Below are 12,915 nucleotides of genomic sequence, written 5' to 3'. Positions count from 1 at the left end.
TTCGGCTGATTTTTGATGAATTCACGTACAGTTCGATGGAATTTCCGGTGATCACGGATTTTGATTGGCCCACATGTTGATCGTCATTTATGTCCTCACGACCACTTCGAAAACGTTGAAACCACTCGTGCACTCTGCTACGGGATTGGTAATCATCGCCATAAACTTGTTTCATCAATTGAAACGTTTCGATAAAAGTTGTACCAATTTTAAAACAAAATTTAATGTTGGCACTTTGTTCGAAGCTCAATTTCGCACCGATAACAAAAACATACTGACACTTAAAACGCAATAACTTCACTTCCAATCGATGTCATGAAATTCTCACTGGATATCGATAAAGATAAAAGATTCTAACGCACCAGTCGACAAATAGATGGCGCCACCAGGAGGCACTAGATTCAAAAAGTCCTGTTTACTTTGGAACACACCTTGTAGCATTGACTTTTTGAGGATATAATGGCGTCTGAATAATGGCTTTTGGATTATTATCACTCCAAATGCGACAAGTTTCAAAGTGCAGTTCTGACCACTTTCAGGCAATGTTCTCGTCCTATCTGAGGTTCCTGGTTCATATGCTGCCAAAGCGACTTTGTGGAGTTCGAGAGAAAGATTCCATCATCTGAGGTTCTTGATTCATATGCAGAGACATTTATTGATAAAATCTCTTTAGTAATAGTACAAACTATAAAACTAAAGCTTTAATAGTATCAGTATTTGGTAAAATTAAAATCTCACTAAAGGGTGACCTTGTCATTCGAATATCCAAACAGTCTACAACACTAGAATTCTGTAACTAAACTGTACAGCAAAGAAACCTTGAATGACTATTAATCAATTTTTCTATATTTTAGCTCATTAAAATATAAAAAATAATAATAAATTGGCATAAATACATTAAAGTAATATAACAATTCTTAAGCATGATTGGCTTAGAATAAAAATACATATGTAAGAGAACTGACTAATAATGCATTTACAGAATTCATGAATGTGCATACAAACGCCTGTTACTTTTATAGAGACATTTTTTAAAGTGTAGAACCACGCGTTGCCTAAGACAGGCCGCTGAAAAAGTGAGGTATTTATTTTATTTAATTACTCAATTTGCAAAGCAGTTAAAAGCTTTAATGAAAGGTGATTTTTATAACTTATTCTACACGCTTTTAAGGCCACTCCCCAGCTACAACGGTACTTTAAAGGTCCGCCATACGTTCCCTATAAATAAAAAGACTGTTTACACATGAGCAGAGAATCGTCAAGTATGTGAGTATACTATACATACATACATACATATAGTTAGATATGTAGTTATGCATATAAATAATTTCAAGCCGACAAGCATTTTTCTCGGCGTTTATGAAATCACTGAACAACGCCACTCAAATGACATTACAAATTACAACTGAATTCTATTCATTACTGCAGCGCTAAATAATGCTGCTGATGTAATTAAATGTGATTAAAGTGCTCGTAGCAATAATAAAAAAGACATTTATGAAATTGTTCAATAGAATTTAAAACAACGCGTATACTGTTGGAGGCAGCGGAAATCAGGGCAAATCGAATTGAAATATTGCTGAGCGCATGGTTGGAGGCGCCAAACTGCGGCGAGGTGATATCAGTTGATTGTAAATGAAATGTAATTAAAACAGACGAATAGGCACAAAAACTAAAAAATATATAGTAAACTTTAGAACGCTGGCACACAAACGTGCGCGCACCGTTAGAATGACAAATGCAGCGATGTGCGATTGTGTGGCACTCGCAAAGGCCATAAAATATTTAAGTGGCATTGAAAAGGCGAATACAAATCAGTGATCATAAAATAAATGAGACCATCATGCATGAGAACAAACAGATTTGGAGGTTTTAGTTGTATTTTGTGCGCTTAGCGGAGGCGCATGAAATCAAACTTCGAACAAATTGGGCTAATTTAAATAGAAATAAACACACATGCCTGTAGTATGCTGCCCATCAGACCCTACTTTTAGAAACGTGACGAAATCCTAATACAGGGGTAAACAAAAAATCGTAAACTCATTAGAAAAATCTCATACTTATCGGTGCTATAAAGTTTTATTTTATGGGTAACAGTGCTTTACAAATAGGAGCTACTTTCATTGCTTTTTCAGAGCTGCTTCAGCGCTTTTATTAACCATTATTGTCACAAGGGTTTTAAATTGCTTTCTTTGGAATCAAACAGTTGTCATAAATGATACATATTTTTAATACTATGGGTCATTTCCTTTTTAATATTTCTCTTAAAAGAGTAACGTATAAGCTACAGAAGAAAATAACCTTTGTGTAATCTTTGCAAAAGGCGTCGTCAGGCGACCCTAAAGCTCGAGTAAATAACCTAGATTGCTACAAGCTTTTTTATGAGTATCCTAAACTTAATATCCACGTGTCAAATGCAGTTTGTTTGCGATTTTCTTTACGATGTTTGGTGATTTTACCATGAAAAAAATATTCGACAAATAGTGCCGGGGACCTCTTCCGGCTCACTCTGGGCGTTTTGGGTTCCAGCGCTAGAGCGCAAGAGAATATAAAAAAAACTGACTCGCTTTCTATCGCAAGAAATTATGGTAAAAGCAAGCTCATCGGCTGTGCAGTTTTCGGCAATGGTCAAATCTAATAGTGAGGAATTTTGATGCCATTGCTAACGAGGTCATGCACTGCTTGACTAGTTCTGAGCGCATAGGCAGCGAGCTCAAAGCCAGTATAGTCGCTATTGGAGTGAATGAGTTCCACCTGAAGATTCCGCCTAATATCCAACCTCTTAACATCATTCTATCGGTGATAGTGCTCACTGCCGCAATTTTTCAACGGTTTCGCCTGACACACAAATCTCCTGCCAGAAGGAGATTCCGCGATGCAGTGATTTAGCTTGAAAATAATGCAAACGAAGTAGTGTACAATTTCAGTGTCTCTGCCGGAGGCCTAGACTAACACCAAAAGACCCGAATATTTTGCAATACGACGTCGAACAATAAAAAAAAACACGAAACAAGATTTGCTGAACCACTTCACTGAAGGTCATTCTAGTCGAGACTTATAAGAAGTGTATGACAAACTTGTTTAAGCTTTGGCATGCTTGTATTTTGAAAGCGATAAAAAAGATTTGTATTAGTAAAATACGTGAAAATGTAGTTTGCTTTTTCTTATTCCGGGTCAAATTTGATCAGGCGTGTTCCTGTAGACTTCTCACTTCGAAATTAATTTCGAAAAAATGAAAGAACTTTCGAACGTATCTCGACTTTACTTTTCGAAATTAACTACGCACAAATAAGGAACTTTTTAAAATGGCTTTAGAGATAATGTTTTTTGTTATTCCCGGTCAAATTTGATTAGCGCTTTTATCAATTAATCTAGACTTTTCTCTTCGAAATTTTTTTTAATTTTATTCCGGGTCAAAATTGAGCAAGCACTTTTACCAGTTACTCCAGACTTTCCTCTTCGAAATTAATTTCAAAAAAATTAAAGAACTTTCGAGCACATCTACACTTTTCTCTTCGAAAAAGTAACGAGCTTTCGAAAACGGCGTTTCAGATAATCAAACTTGAGCTCAATACATTGCAACAGTTGAGTATTGATTAATAAAAAGTTCCACAGCTGACTGAAGGAACTCCGATCATACACTACTTCATATAAGATTTTACGATAAGCGATATTTTCTGGTTATATTAAATTTTTTTTAAGTCTGAAGTTTGATCCTTAAATAATTTAGATAATTATTGTTCCAATAAATCGATTTTATATTTAACAACAGACGCAAAAAATCGTGCTTATGTCGATAATTGGTTTATTTTTATGCGCGCAAATTTCATAACTCTACACACGCAGTCACACATCTACATAGCATCTTGTTATATGTATACTATATCAATAGCGCACATTGCGAAGCTCCACTCACTAATTCCGTTGCAATCTTCCGTTTCGTCTGCAACACACTTCAGTTGGTCAGGTCTTTAAATAATTGAGAAGTGTCACATGTGGGTGTGTGTGCACAAATCAATGCAAATTACTTTAAATTATTATGCAATTTATACATCAGCCTTGACTTGTCAGCCGGTGCAATTTTGAAGCTATATTTCCTCAAAGCTAAAGAATTGCATATGACACAGTTATGGCACAAGCCACACATAACAGTTGTTTTTTCAAACACACCGTGAATGGACGTTTCGAAATTGTGGCATAATGTGGCGTCTACAAAATCTTGTGATTTTGTTCACTTTCGGTTATGTTTGCGCAAACGAATTGAAAATCGGTACGAAATATCAGCAAATGCTTTGTTTTTGTGAATTTGTGTAAAATGAGTGTCTTATGTCGAATTTTGTTTCTTCAGCATTTTGGATTGACCCACTACAGGCGGACATCGAGTTGGATGTCGCAAGTACGGTGAAAGAAATTGAAGCTTTGCAATTGGAGACGAAGATACAGTATTATGTCGTGGTTATAACGAATGTTGGTAGAAAGAAAGAGGAAAAGAATATGGAAAAACGTACGTGGACTTAAGTTCATTGCATCGAAGTAAGACTTAAAAGGCACACCTAGTGTGACAGTCTAGAAAAAGATACATTTTTGGGAATTAAAAAAAAAACTGATGTATCGATTGATTTGCAATTTCGTGGGTATACTTATACATGTTTCAAGAAAAAATATCAAATACATAAATAGAAATTAATTGAGGTTTTTGCACTGCGACCTATGGTCTATTGTGTCCCCTCCTATATCACATATGGTCACAAAAGTCCAGCTCTCTGAACAATTCCGGAGCTTGCTGGGCGCTATGAAGAAATAAATTATTTTTTAGTTATATGAAATCTCCGATGGCACTTAAAAAAGGTGCAGTGATTCCGAGCTTCTGCGTGGATAAAACTTGAAACTAAAAAATTCTCCGCGAACCAGATATACATATTCTCCGTGCAATGACCTATGATCACCAAAAAAATCAAAAATGGACGAAATGACGACTTTTTTTTTAAGTTGATTTTTTTTTTTTAAATTTACGTAATTTTCGGTCTCCCAAAAATTCGGTTTGATCAAAAAACCGATAGATCATTGTATGTAGAATTGTACAGAACAGGAAGATCGGATCGTTTGTCTTCGAGTTATCACTGCAGCGAATTCAAAGGATGCTATTTCGTGAAAAACGACAAATTGAGCTGATTGAACTGAGCGGCTACATTTTAGAAGGCTGTAACTCAAAAATTATTTCAGATATCGAAATTTCGGCATGCCCCTTAAAAAATTGTTTAATCAATGATGCGCAAAGTGACATTTTTTTAATCGAAACGTTTCTACTTATTGCGGTTAAGTCCGAAGTATACCGCCTTTTAGAGCTTTCTTTATTTCAAAGCCTCTTCAATAGTCGCGGTATAGTGTAAACTAGGCTAGTCTAGCTAATTCCTCTAGAAAATGTCCTGCAGCCACAATTTACACTTAGAATTCTTGTATATGTATATTAAGAAGCCTGAAAATTTACGAAAGATTTGTATTATAGTCTAATTATTAAATTGGGCTTCCTTAAATATGAAGCTTATTCGTGGAACGGACTTATCGAGGCATGTGAAACTGCGGTCAAAATATAGATAATTTTTGGCAAAATGACATAAAAAGGCTACGAAGCTTTTGATGTCGTTCCCACCTACGAATCTACGTAACCGAATCGGATACAAATATTTATCCTGTCAATTGAAGAACTGAATGGCAGTTTCCTGAAATTTATGCGGGAATATATTAGGTCAATGCAATCACTACGGCGCTTTGTCTTCTGAAATGTGAAAATAAATTGAAAGCTATTCCACCACAAGGCCAAAGAGTCCATAACTTTCCGACCAGCTTCGGATATAAACTTGTGAAAATATACGACAAAATTTCGGGCCTGTTAGAATTAAAAAATGAAAAACACAGATCGTAAATTGTTCCTATTTTCAATCTGCATTCATGCAGTGTTACCATACCTAAAATTACGTATAACCCAAATTTTTAATCCAATCAAGTTCTAGACAACTAAACTACAAAATATACGCTTCAACTCAGAGGCAAAATTGTAGCCTGTATAAAATTAAAAAAAAAATATTAGAAATTTAAAGATTTGTTAAGAATCCAACCAACACTTTTTATTGCAATTATCCGCTGAACTCTATTTCATGCAGTTTGTGAGCACCTCGCAACGGACGGCGTATCGGTAGTTATCGACTTTACCTACCACATATGGCGTGAAGGATTGGATCTACTTAGAACATATCAAATACCTTTCCTACGAGTGGATCGTATGTTGGCACCTTATTTTAAAATGTTTTCACAATTTGTGTTGCAAAAGTCGGGACACGAATGTATTATGATCTTTCAGAATGCTAGGGTATGTTTTCACAGCTTTTACGAACATTCAGAAAGGTTATTTAAAAAACAATTTTCTAACATTTAGGACACTGAGGAAGCTATAATACAAGTCGTCGAGGGTTATCCCTTCCGCAGTTTGATAATGAATGCATTTGATAATAAACAAGATTTTATAAAGCGCCTACGAAAAATCCGACCTATGCCTTCGTGTTATGCAATATTTGCGGACGGCACAGCAATGAACAGCATTTTTGATAGGGTACGTCTAAAGAGGATTACTTATTTTTCTACAATTTATATATTTCTCACGTTTAGATTTCAAAGGCCAACTTCTTTGAACGACCACGGGAATGGCATTTCGTTTATTTGGATCCACGAGATCGTGTCTTTAAATTTAAGAAGCAAGTGGATTATGCGACGAAATTCACAATCAATCCGAAGACACTATGCAGGGCACTAAGGATGAAGGACACATATTGCCTCAGTGGCTTCTCAGTAAATTCATTGAACTCGTTTTATATGCTTATGAAAATATTTAGTTTATAATTCCTGTACAGTTTCAGCGCGCAATGATTTTGGAAATCTTACGCGGCTTAATCGAACTGAAACAAGCCAATTTGTATTGGTTGCCGTCTTTTGTAATGGAATGCAATGCCACAAGCCCCATTGAGAACGGAACAGCGAATTTTGATATTTTCGAACAATTTCCGATGAGTGAGTTTTTGGACTTTACAACCGATGTCACTTTTCCCGACGACGAATTCGATCACGTGCCACGCCTCACTTATACACCGACGATCAATATAAATCTCTACTCGAGCGAACACGATGCTGTGACCGAGTTGGCTATTTGGCAAAATGATAATCTGCGCAAAATAAATGAGACCATCAGTCCGCCGCGAAGATTTTTTCGCATAGGTACTGTGGAGGTATCTACGTTCCACATTAATTACAGCGAAATTGGTAGACAATTATGTATTTCCATTACTGCTTGCAGGCCATACCATGGAATTACATGAAACGTGATCCGAAAACTGATGAACTAATACTAGACTCTTTTGGCAACCCGATTTGGGAGGGTTTCTGCATTGACTCTATACAAAAGCTGTCGGAGCGTTTAAATTTCGGCTACATGCTGGTGCCACCGGCTACCGGTGAGTTTGGTCGTCGCGATGTTGTTAACGATGTCTGGGATGGCATTGTGGGCGATCTGGTTACTGGTGAGACGGACTTTGCTGTTACCGCGCTGAAAATGTACTCCGAACGTGAGGAAGTTATTGACTACATAGCGCCGTATTTTGAGCAAACTGGCATTTCCATTGTAATGCGTAAACCGGTGCGACAGACATCACTTTTCAAATTCATGACTGTGCTGCGGGTGGAAGTGTGGTTTAGCATTATTGCGGCGTTGGTGGGTAGCGCACTTATGATTTGGTTGCTTGATAAGTATTCACCATACAGCTATAGAAATAATCGTGCGGCCTATCAGTATCCTTGTCGGTGAGTGAAAACTAATGGAATTCCATACCTAACCTAAAAATTCGTATATTGTTTTCAGCGAATTCACGTTGCGCGAGAGTTTCTGGTTCGCCTTGACCTCGTTTACGCCGCAGGGTGGTGGTGAAGCACCAAAAGCCGTCTCTGGACGTATAATGGTCGCTGCTTATTGGCTGTTTGTGGTTTTGATGTTGGCCACTTTCACAGCTAACTTAGCGGCTTTTCTGACTGTGGAACGCATGCAGACCCCAGTGCAATCTTTGGAACAGTTGGCACGTCAGTCCAGAATCAATTATACAGTCGTTGAAGGCTCGGGCACACATCAATATTTCATTAACATGAAGTTTGCTGAGGATACGCTGTACCGCATGTGGAAAGAGTTGACATTGAACGTGACGGAAGATTTTCAAAGATACAGGTAAAAATGTTAATTTAATAAAGCCTCTTGAGGGTTGGACAGTTTTTAAAGTTCAACCAGAATAACTTCTGTACAAATCATAGTATTTGAAAGAAAATAAGAAATTGCGCGAGCAAGCTTGTTTGAATCTCCTAGATATTTCTCAACGCTATGGCTACTTTTATTGCATACCCAATCTTTTTCTTTCAGAATTTGGGATTATCCCATCAAGGAACAATATGGTACAATATTACTGGCGATAAATGGCTCCGAACCGGTAAGGAATGCTAAAGAAGGCTTCCGCAAGGTTAACGAACATGAAAATGCCGACTTTGCCTTCATACACGATTCGTCCGAAATCAAATACGAATTGACGCGCAACTGTAATCTGACCGAAGTTGGCGAAGTATTCGCGGAGCAACCCTATGCAATTGCCATACAACAAGGCTCACATTTCGCGGTAAGTGTTCGCTAGAAACAGCGCTAATAAAACTATTTTCAAAGAAAAATTCACAATAATTCGCAGGACGAACTAAGCTATGCGTTATTGGAACTGCAAAAGGATCGCTTCTTCGAGGATCTTAAAGCGAAATATTGGAATATGTCGCGCATTAAAGCCTGTTCGGTGAATGAAGAGCAAGAAGGCATATCACTGGAAAGTTTGGGTGGTGTTTTTATCGCCACACTCTTTGGCTTGGGCTTGGCCATGGTCACTTTGGTATTGGAAATAATCTACTATCGACGAAAATACAGTACAATGCAACGCTTCAGCGAAATCACAAAAGTGAAACCCGCCTCTGGTACGTCCATCAAACAATTGCTGCCGAAAAAGAAATCAAAGAAACGTATCGCTGTTTGGCATACGAGCACATCAAAGCGTGATAACTCACCGAAACACAAGACGCCGCCACCAGCGTTTGATGCCGTTAAATTTCGAGGCAAAAAGGTACCTCCCAGCATCACATTAGGCGGCCAAGAGTTCAAGCCGGGGCGAGCGGGCCAGCGTCAGCTAAGTGAAAGCTTGGATAGTGCAGAGTATAGAAACGAGGGTATACCAAATAGGGATGATGAATTGCCGCCTTACACAGAATGAATTGGATGTGAGGTTGCAGTCAATGATCATAAGTAGCTGAAATTGTTGAGTCTACTGCATAATATATTTCTTAAGTGAAAGCTAAAAATTTTCTTGAAGATAGGAAATAGAAGTTTAGAGAATAAAGTAACGTATAAAGACATGATGAGATGATTGGTGGTTTCTTGATCAATGATTTTGATTTAATAAAATTTATTGAACTGGGGTGCATGCTGCTTGGATCCCTTCTGTCATCTGAAAGGAGACAAAAAAAAGTTCGGGTCGCCCACATCTGGACTTTGCTCGGCTGCGAAAGCGTTGGGACGCCGGCCTTGGTTAGCTGCTCACAAGAAAGCAGATGTGAGTCAGGGCGTTGTCGTGGTGCAACTTCCAATCTGCTGCGATGTCTTGTCGGACCCGATTGAGCTTTCATTTGAGTCTCTTTAGGACTTCCACGCCGTCGGTGATAATTGTATGTCTCGAGCAAGTGTTTCTAATTGGTAAAAATGATTCAAAGAGGGTTGAGAACGAATCACGTTCAGGAGGGCCATCAATAAAATAAAGGAAATTGGTGTTTGAAAATCGACGACCACCAGTCAAAGATGTTACTGGCATCGTTGGAATATCGAAAGGATCAGTGAAAACGATTTTCAAGGATTATTTGGGTGAAAGCACGCTTGGTTCCAAAATCACAAAATTTTTGTGTGAAACAATCGTAGTCGGACGATTTTTTGCTCATAATAGTACGTTATGTATGTATGTACATATCGCTCATTTGCTGCAAGACCGGCATAAATCAAAAAACGTGATTTTTGAGTTAAGGATGCAGAATTGTTCGTTATATCATACTTCATGTTGAGTGAAAAATTCATATGAATACCTCTTATATGCTCCGCTTGAGAAGAGAATATGATTCCTGTTTTCCGTGTAAGGTTGGAGTCAGTTGAAAACTTTTAACGCGTTTTCTGGCAAATCGATTTTTTTGACTTATGCCGGTCTTGCAGTAAATTAGCGATATGTATATACATATGTATATAGTATATAAGTATATAAATAATCAGCATGGCGAGCTGAGTCACTTTAGGTGAACTGAATATAACGGACAACAGTATCATATAGCTGCCGTACAAACTGACCGATCCAATTTAAGTCCTTGCATGAAACTTATTTATTTGAAAAGATATCTTCACGAAATTTGACTTAGATTATTAGCTAATGCATCGCTACAATTTACTAACATATTGTTCAGATCGGACTACTATAGCATATACATATGTATGTACATAGCTGTCATTTAAGCTAATTGATCAAAATCAAGATAAGCTAGAACAAAAGCACCTGTGTTGGGTATTATAGCATCAGTGCTGCTGAGGTTAACATGTTTTCATGATTTGGAAACAAAATGGTAAAAATTAAAATTAATAAACATGAAAATTTTGTTTTCTAAAATAGTATGATAAAAATTTGAACACTGGTACACTTCAATTTCTACTGTCTTTGTCTATTATTTATCAATAATTTTGAGCAACAAATGTTTTGGACACAACAAAAAAACTATAGACATTCGAATCAAATTAAAACAGTTTGATATTTTTTTAATCCCAATATGCCGCAATAGTTTCAAATCATACTGTGCCACTACCTATGGCAATAAAATTCTACATTTTACTCCGCATACAAACAGCAACAATTTATAAACAAATAGTCTTTTACCAAATATACAAACATATGTATATACGATCAGGTACTATAAACAAATTTACACTTTCTAAGCAAGTTTCCAACCGATGTTTATACAAACGCGCGCCTTTCACAATCCAAAACTTATTCGGCAGGTTAACAGCACACCATTTACAACAAGAAAAACAAAAGCCAAATAAACAAGCGTTGCAGCACAGAAACTTACAGTTAAAAATAAAAACTAAAAGCCTAAGAAGCAAACTAAATAAAACACAAAAGAAAAAAATTAAACAAAAAAGTTTACAAGATTGCCAACGAATGCAATGAAATGCTCAAACGAATGAGGCGTAGAGCGATCGAGCACCGGGCAACGGCCACCACTTCATTTACAAACTTATGAAACAACGTGCCACAAGCACACGAGTATATACATACATATGTATGTAAGTATATACTCGCAGTGAGCCCACTTACAACCATACCAATAACTGTGCAAGGCGAAGCGTGTGCTGCACGCTTCAATCAACAACTTAATTCAATTAATTTCGAAAGACTCGCCAGCAAGGAAACACGCTAGAAGCCATCGCGAAGGCGATCAAGCCGATCGGCAATTAAATTCAAACACATTAGAATAACATTATCACACCGAAACCGGATGGTGGATGGTTTGGTGCGGTGACGAGCAGTTGAGTAGGAGCGTCGTCGTGAGCAGCGTGAACGCGAGTCGATGGGTGTGTATGTGTAGATAGCAAGCTGTAATTGTGGTTGTTGGAAAAAAATAAAATGAAAATTGTGCACAAACATTTTGTGGTCAATAATTTGTTGCGGAAAATGCGGTGCCCCAAATGTCTAAATATGCGCTACGCAACCGAGTGAGCGTGGACAATTGCTGTTGGCGACTATGGGGCCGCGTGCAGTGAGCTGCGAATTTCCGCATAGTCAATTGATCGATAATGAAGACCTCATTGGAGTACGAGTGAGACGTCGGATGACTGAAGGGGTGAGGGTGGATGGCGTTCATAATAAAGGAGAATGTGTCCAAAACATAAGAAAAAAACGTAAACTTCGGCTGCACCATAGCTATTATACTCATCACATATGTATGTTTCTGATAGCATATACCCTATGAAACTAGGCTCATCATAATTATACCCTGAACAGGGTATATTAAGTTTGTCACGAAGTTTATAACACTCAGAAGGAAGCGTCGGATTCCCTATAAAGTATATATATAAATGATCAGTATGTTGAGCTGAGTCGATTTAGCCATGTCCGTCTGTCCGTCCGTCTGTCTGTATATATACGAACTAGTCCCTCAGTTTTTAAGATATCCTTTTGAAATTTTGCCTACGTCATTTTCTCTTCAAGAAGCTGCCCATTTGTCGGAACGGCCGATATCGGACCACTATAAAATATAGCTGCCATATAAACTGAACGATCGGAATCAAGTTCTTGTATGGAAAACTTTCACATTTGACAATGTATCTTCACGAAATTTGGTATAGACTATTTTCTAAGGCAACAATGTAATCACCGAAGAAATTGGTCAGATCGGTTAACTATAGCATATAGCTGCCATATAAACTGAACGATCGGAATCAAGTTCTTGTATGGAAAACTTTTGCATTTGACAAGATATATTTACGAAATTTGGTATAAATTATTTTCTAAGGCACCAATGAAATCTGTGAAGGCTATATTAGCTTCCGTGCAGCCGAAGTTAACGTCTTTTCTTGTTTTAATCATGCCTTTGCCTAGCTATCACCTAAGGTCTCTCTCTTGATCTTGGTTCTTTCAAACAACCTCTGAATATTTATAAATTACCATTGACTTGAGAATGATTTACAACCATTTCACAGTATTCAATTATTTTCTTGAATTAATTTATTATTTATTTATTATTTATATTGTTACGATGATA

The 12,915-nt window shown here is 37.4% G+C and overlaps 2 protein-coding genes across 2 annotated transcripts in view; one reads left to right on the top strand and one right to left on the bottom strand.

The window, feature by feature from the left end:
- The window catches only part of LOC120766898, a 102,703-nt gene that overhangs the window by 51,076 nt on the left and 38,712 nt on the right, over positions 1 to 12,915 (bottom strand). The gene's annotated exons all lie outside the window — the stretch shown is intronic.
- On the top strand, positions 4,142 to 9,488 carry LOC120766894. The gene is made up of 10 exons (XM_040092644.1): positions 4,142 to 4,270; positions 4,349 to 4,504; positions 6,162 to 6,367; positions 6,434 to 6,607; positions 6,664 to 6,843; positions 6,906 to 7,277; positions 7,346 to 7,848; positions 7,907 to 8,263; positions 8,453 to 8,702; positions 8,769 to 9,488. The coding sequence occupies exons 1-10, from the start codon at positions 4,201 to 4,203 to the stop codon at positions 9,333 to 9,335; spliced, it is 2,835 nt and encodes a 944-aa protein (XP_039948578.1). The 5' UTR covers positions 4,142 to 4,200; the 3' UTR covers positions 9,336 to 9,488.

The sequence above is a fragment of the Bactrocera tryoni genome, chromosome 1, assembly GCF_016617805.1.
Source record: "Bactrocera tryoni isolate S06 chromosome 1, CSIRO_BtryS06_freeze2, whole genome shotgun sequence".
NCBI classification, from domain to species: Eukaryota; Metazoa; Arthropoda; class Insecta; order Diptera; family Tephritidae; genus Bactrocera; species Bactrocera tryoni.
Note: the sequence above shows the minus strand (reverse complement) of the source record. Positions and strands in the feature narration are given on the sequence as shown.

Bases quoted from the DNA above. Each gene is read 5' to 3' on its own strand.
- LOC120766894 (XM_040092644.1), top strand. From the start codon at position 4,201: ATGTGGCGTCTACAAAATCTTGTGATTTTGTTCACTTTCGGTTATGTT. The intron at 6,368-6,433 runs GTATGTTTTCAC...TCTAACATTTAG, and splicing joins TGATCTTTCAGAATGCTAGG to GACACTGAGGAAGCTATAAT. The intron at 6,608-6,663 runs GTACGTCTAAAG...TCTCACGTTTAG, and splicing joins TGAACAGCATTTTTGATAGG to ATTTCAAAGGCCAACTTCTT.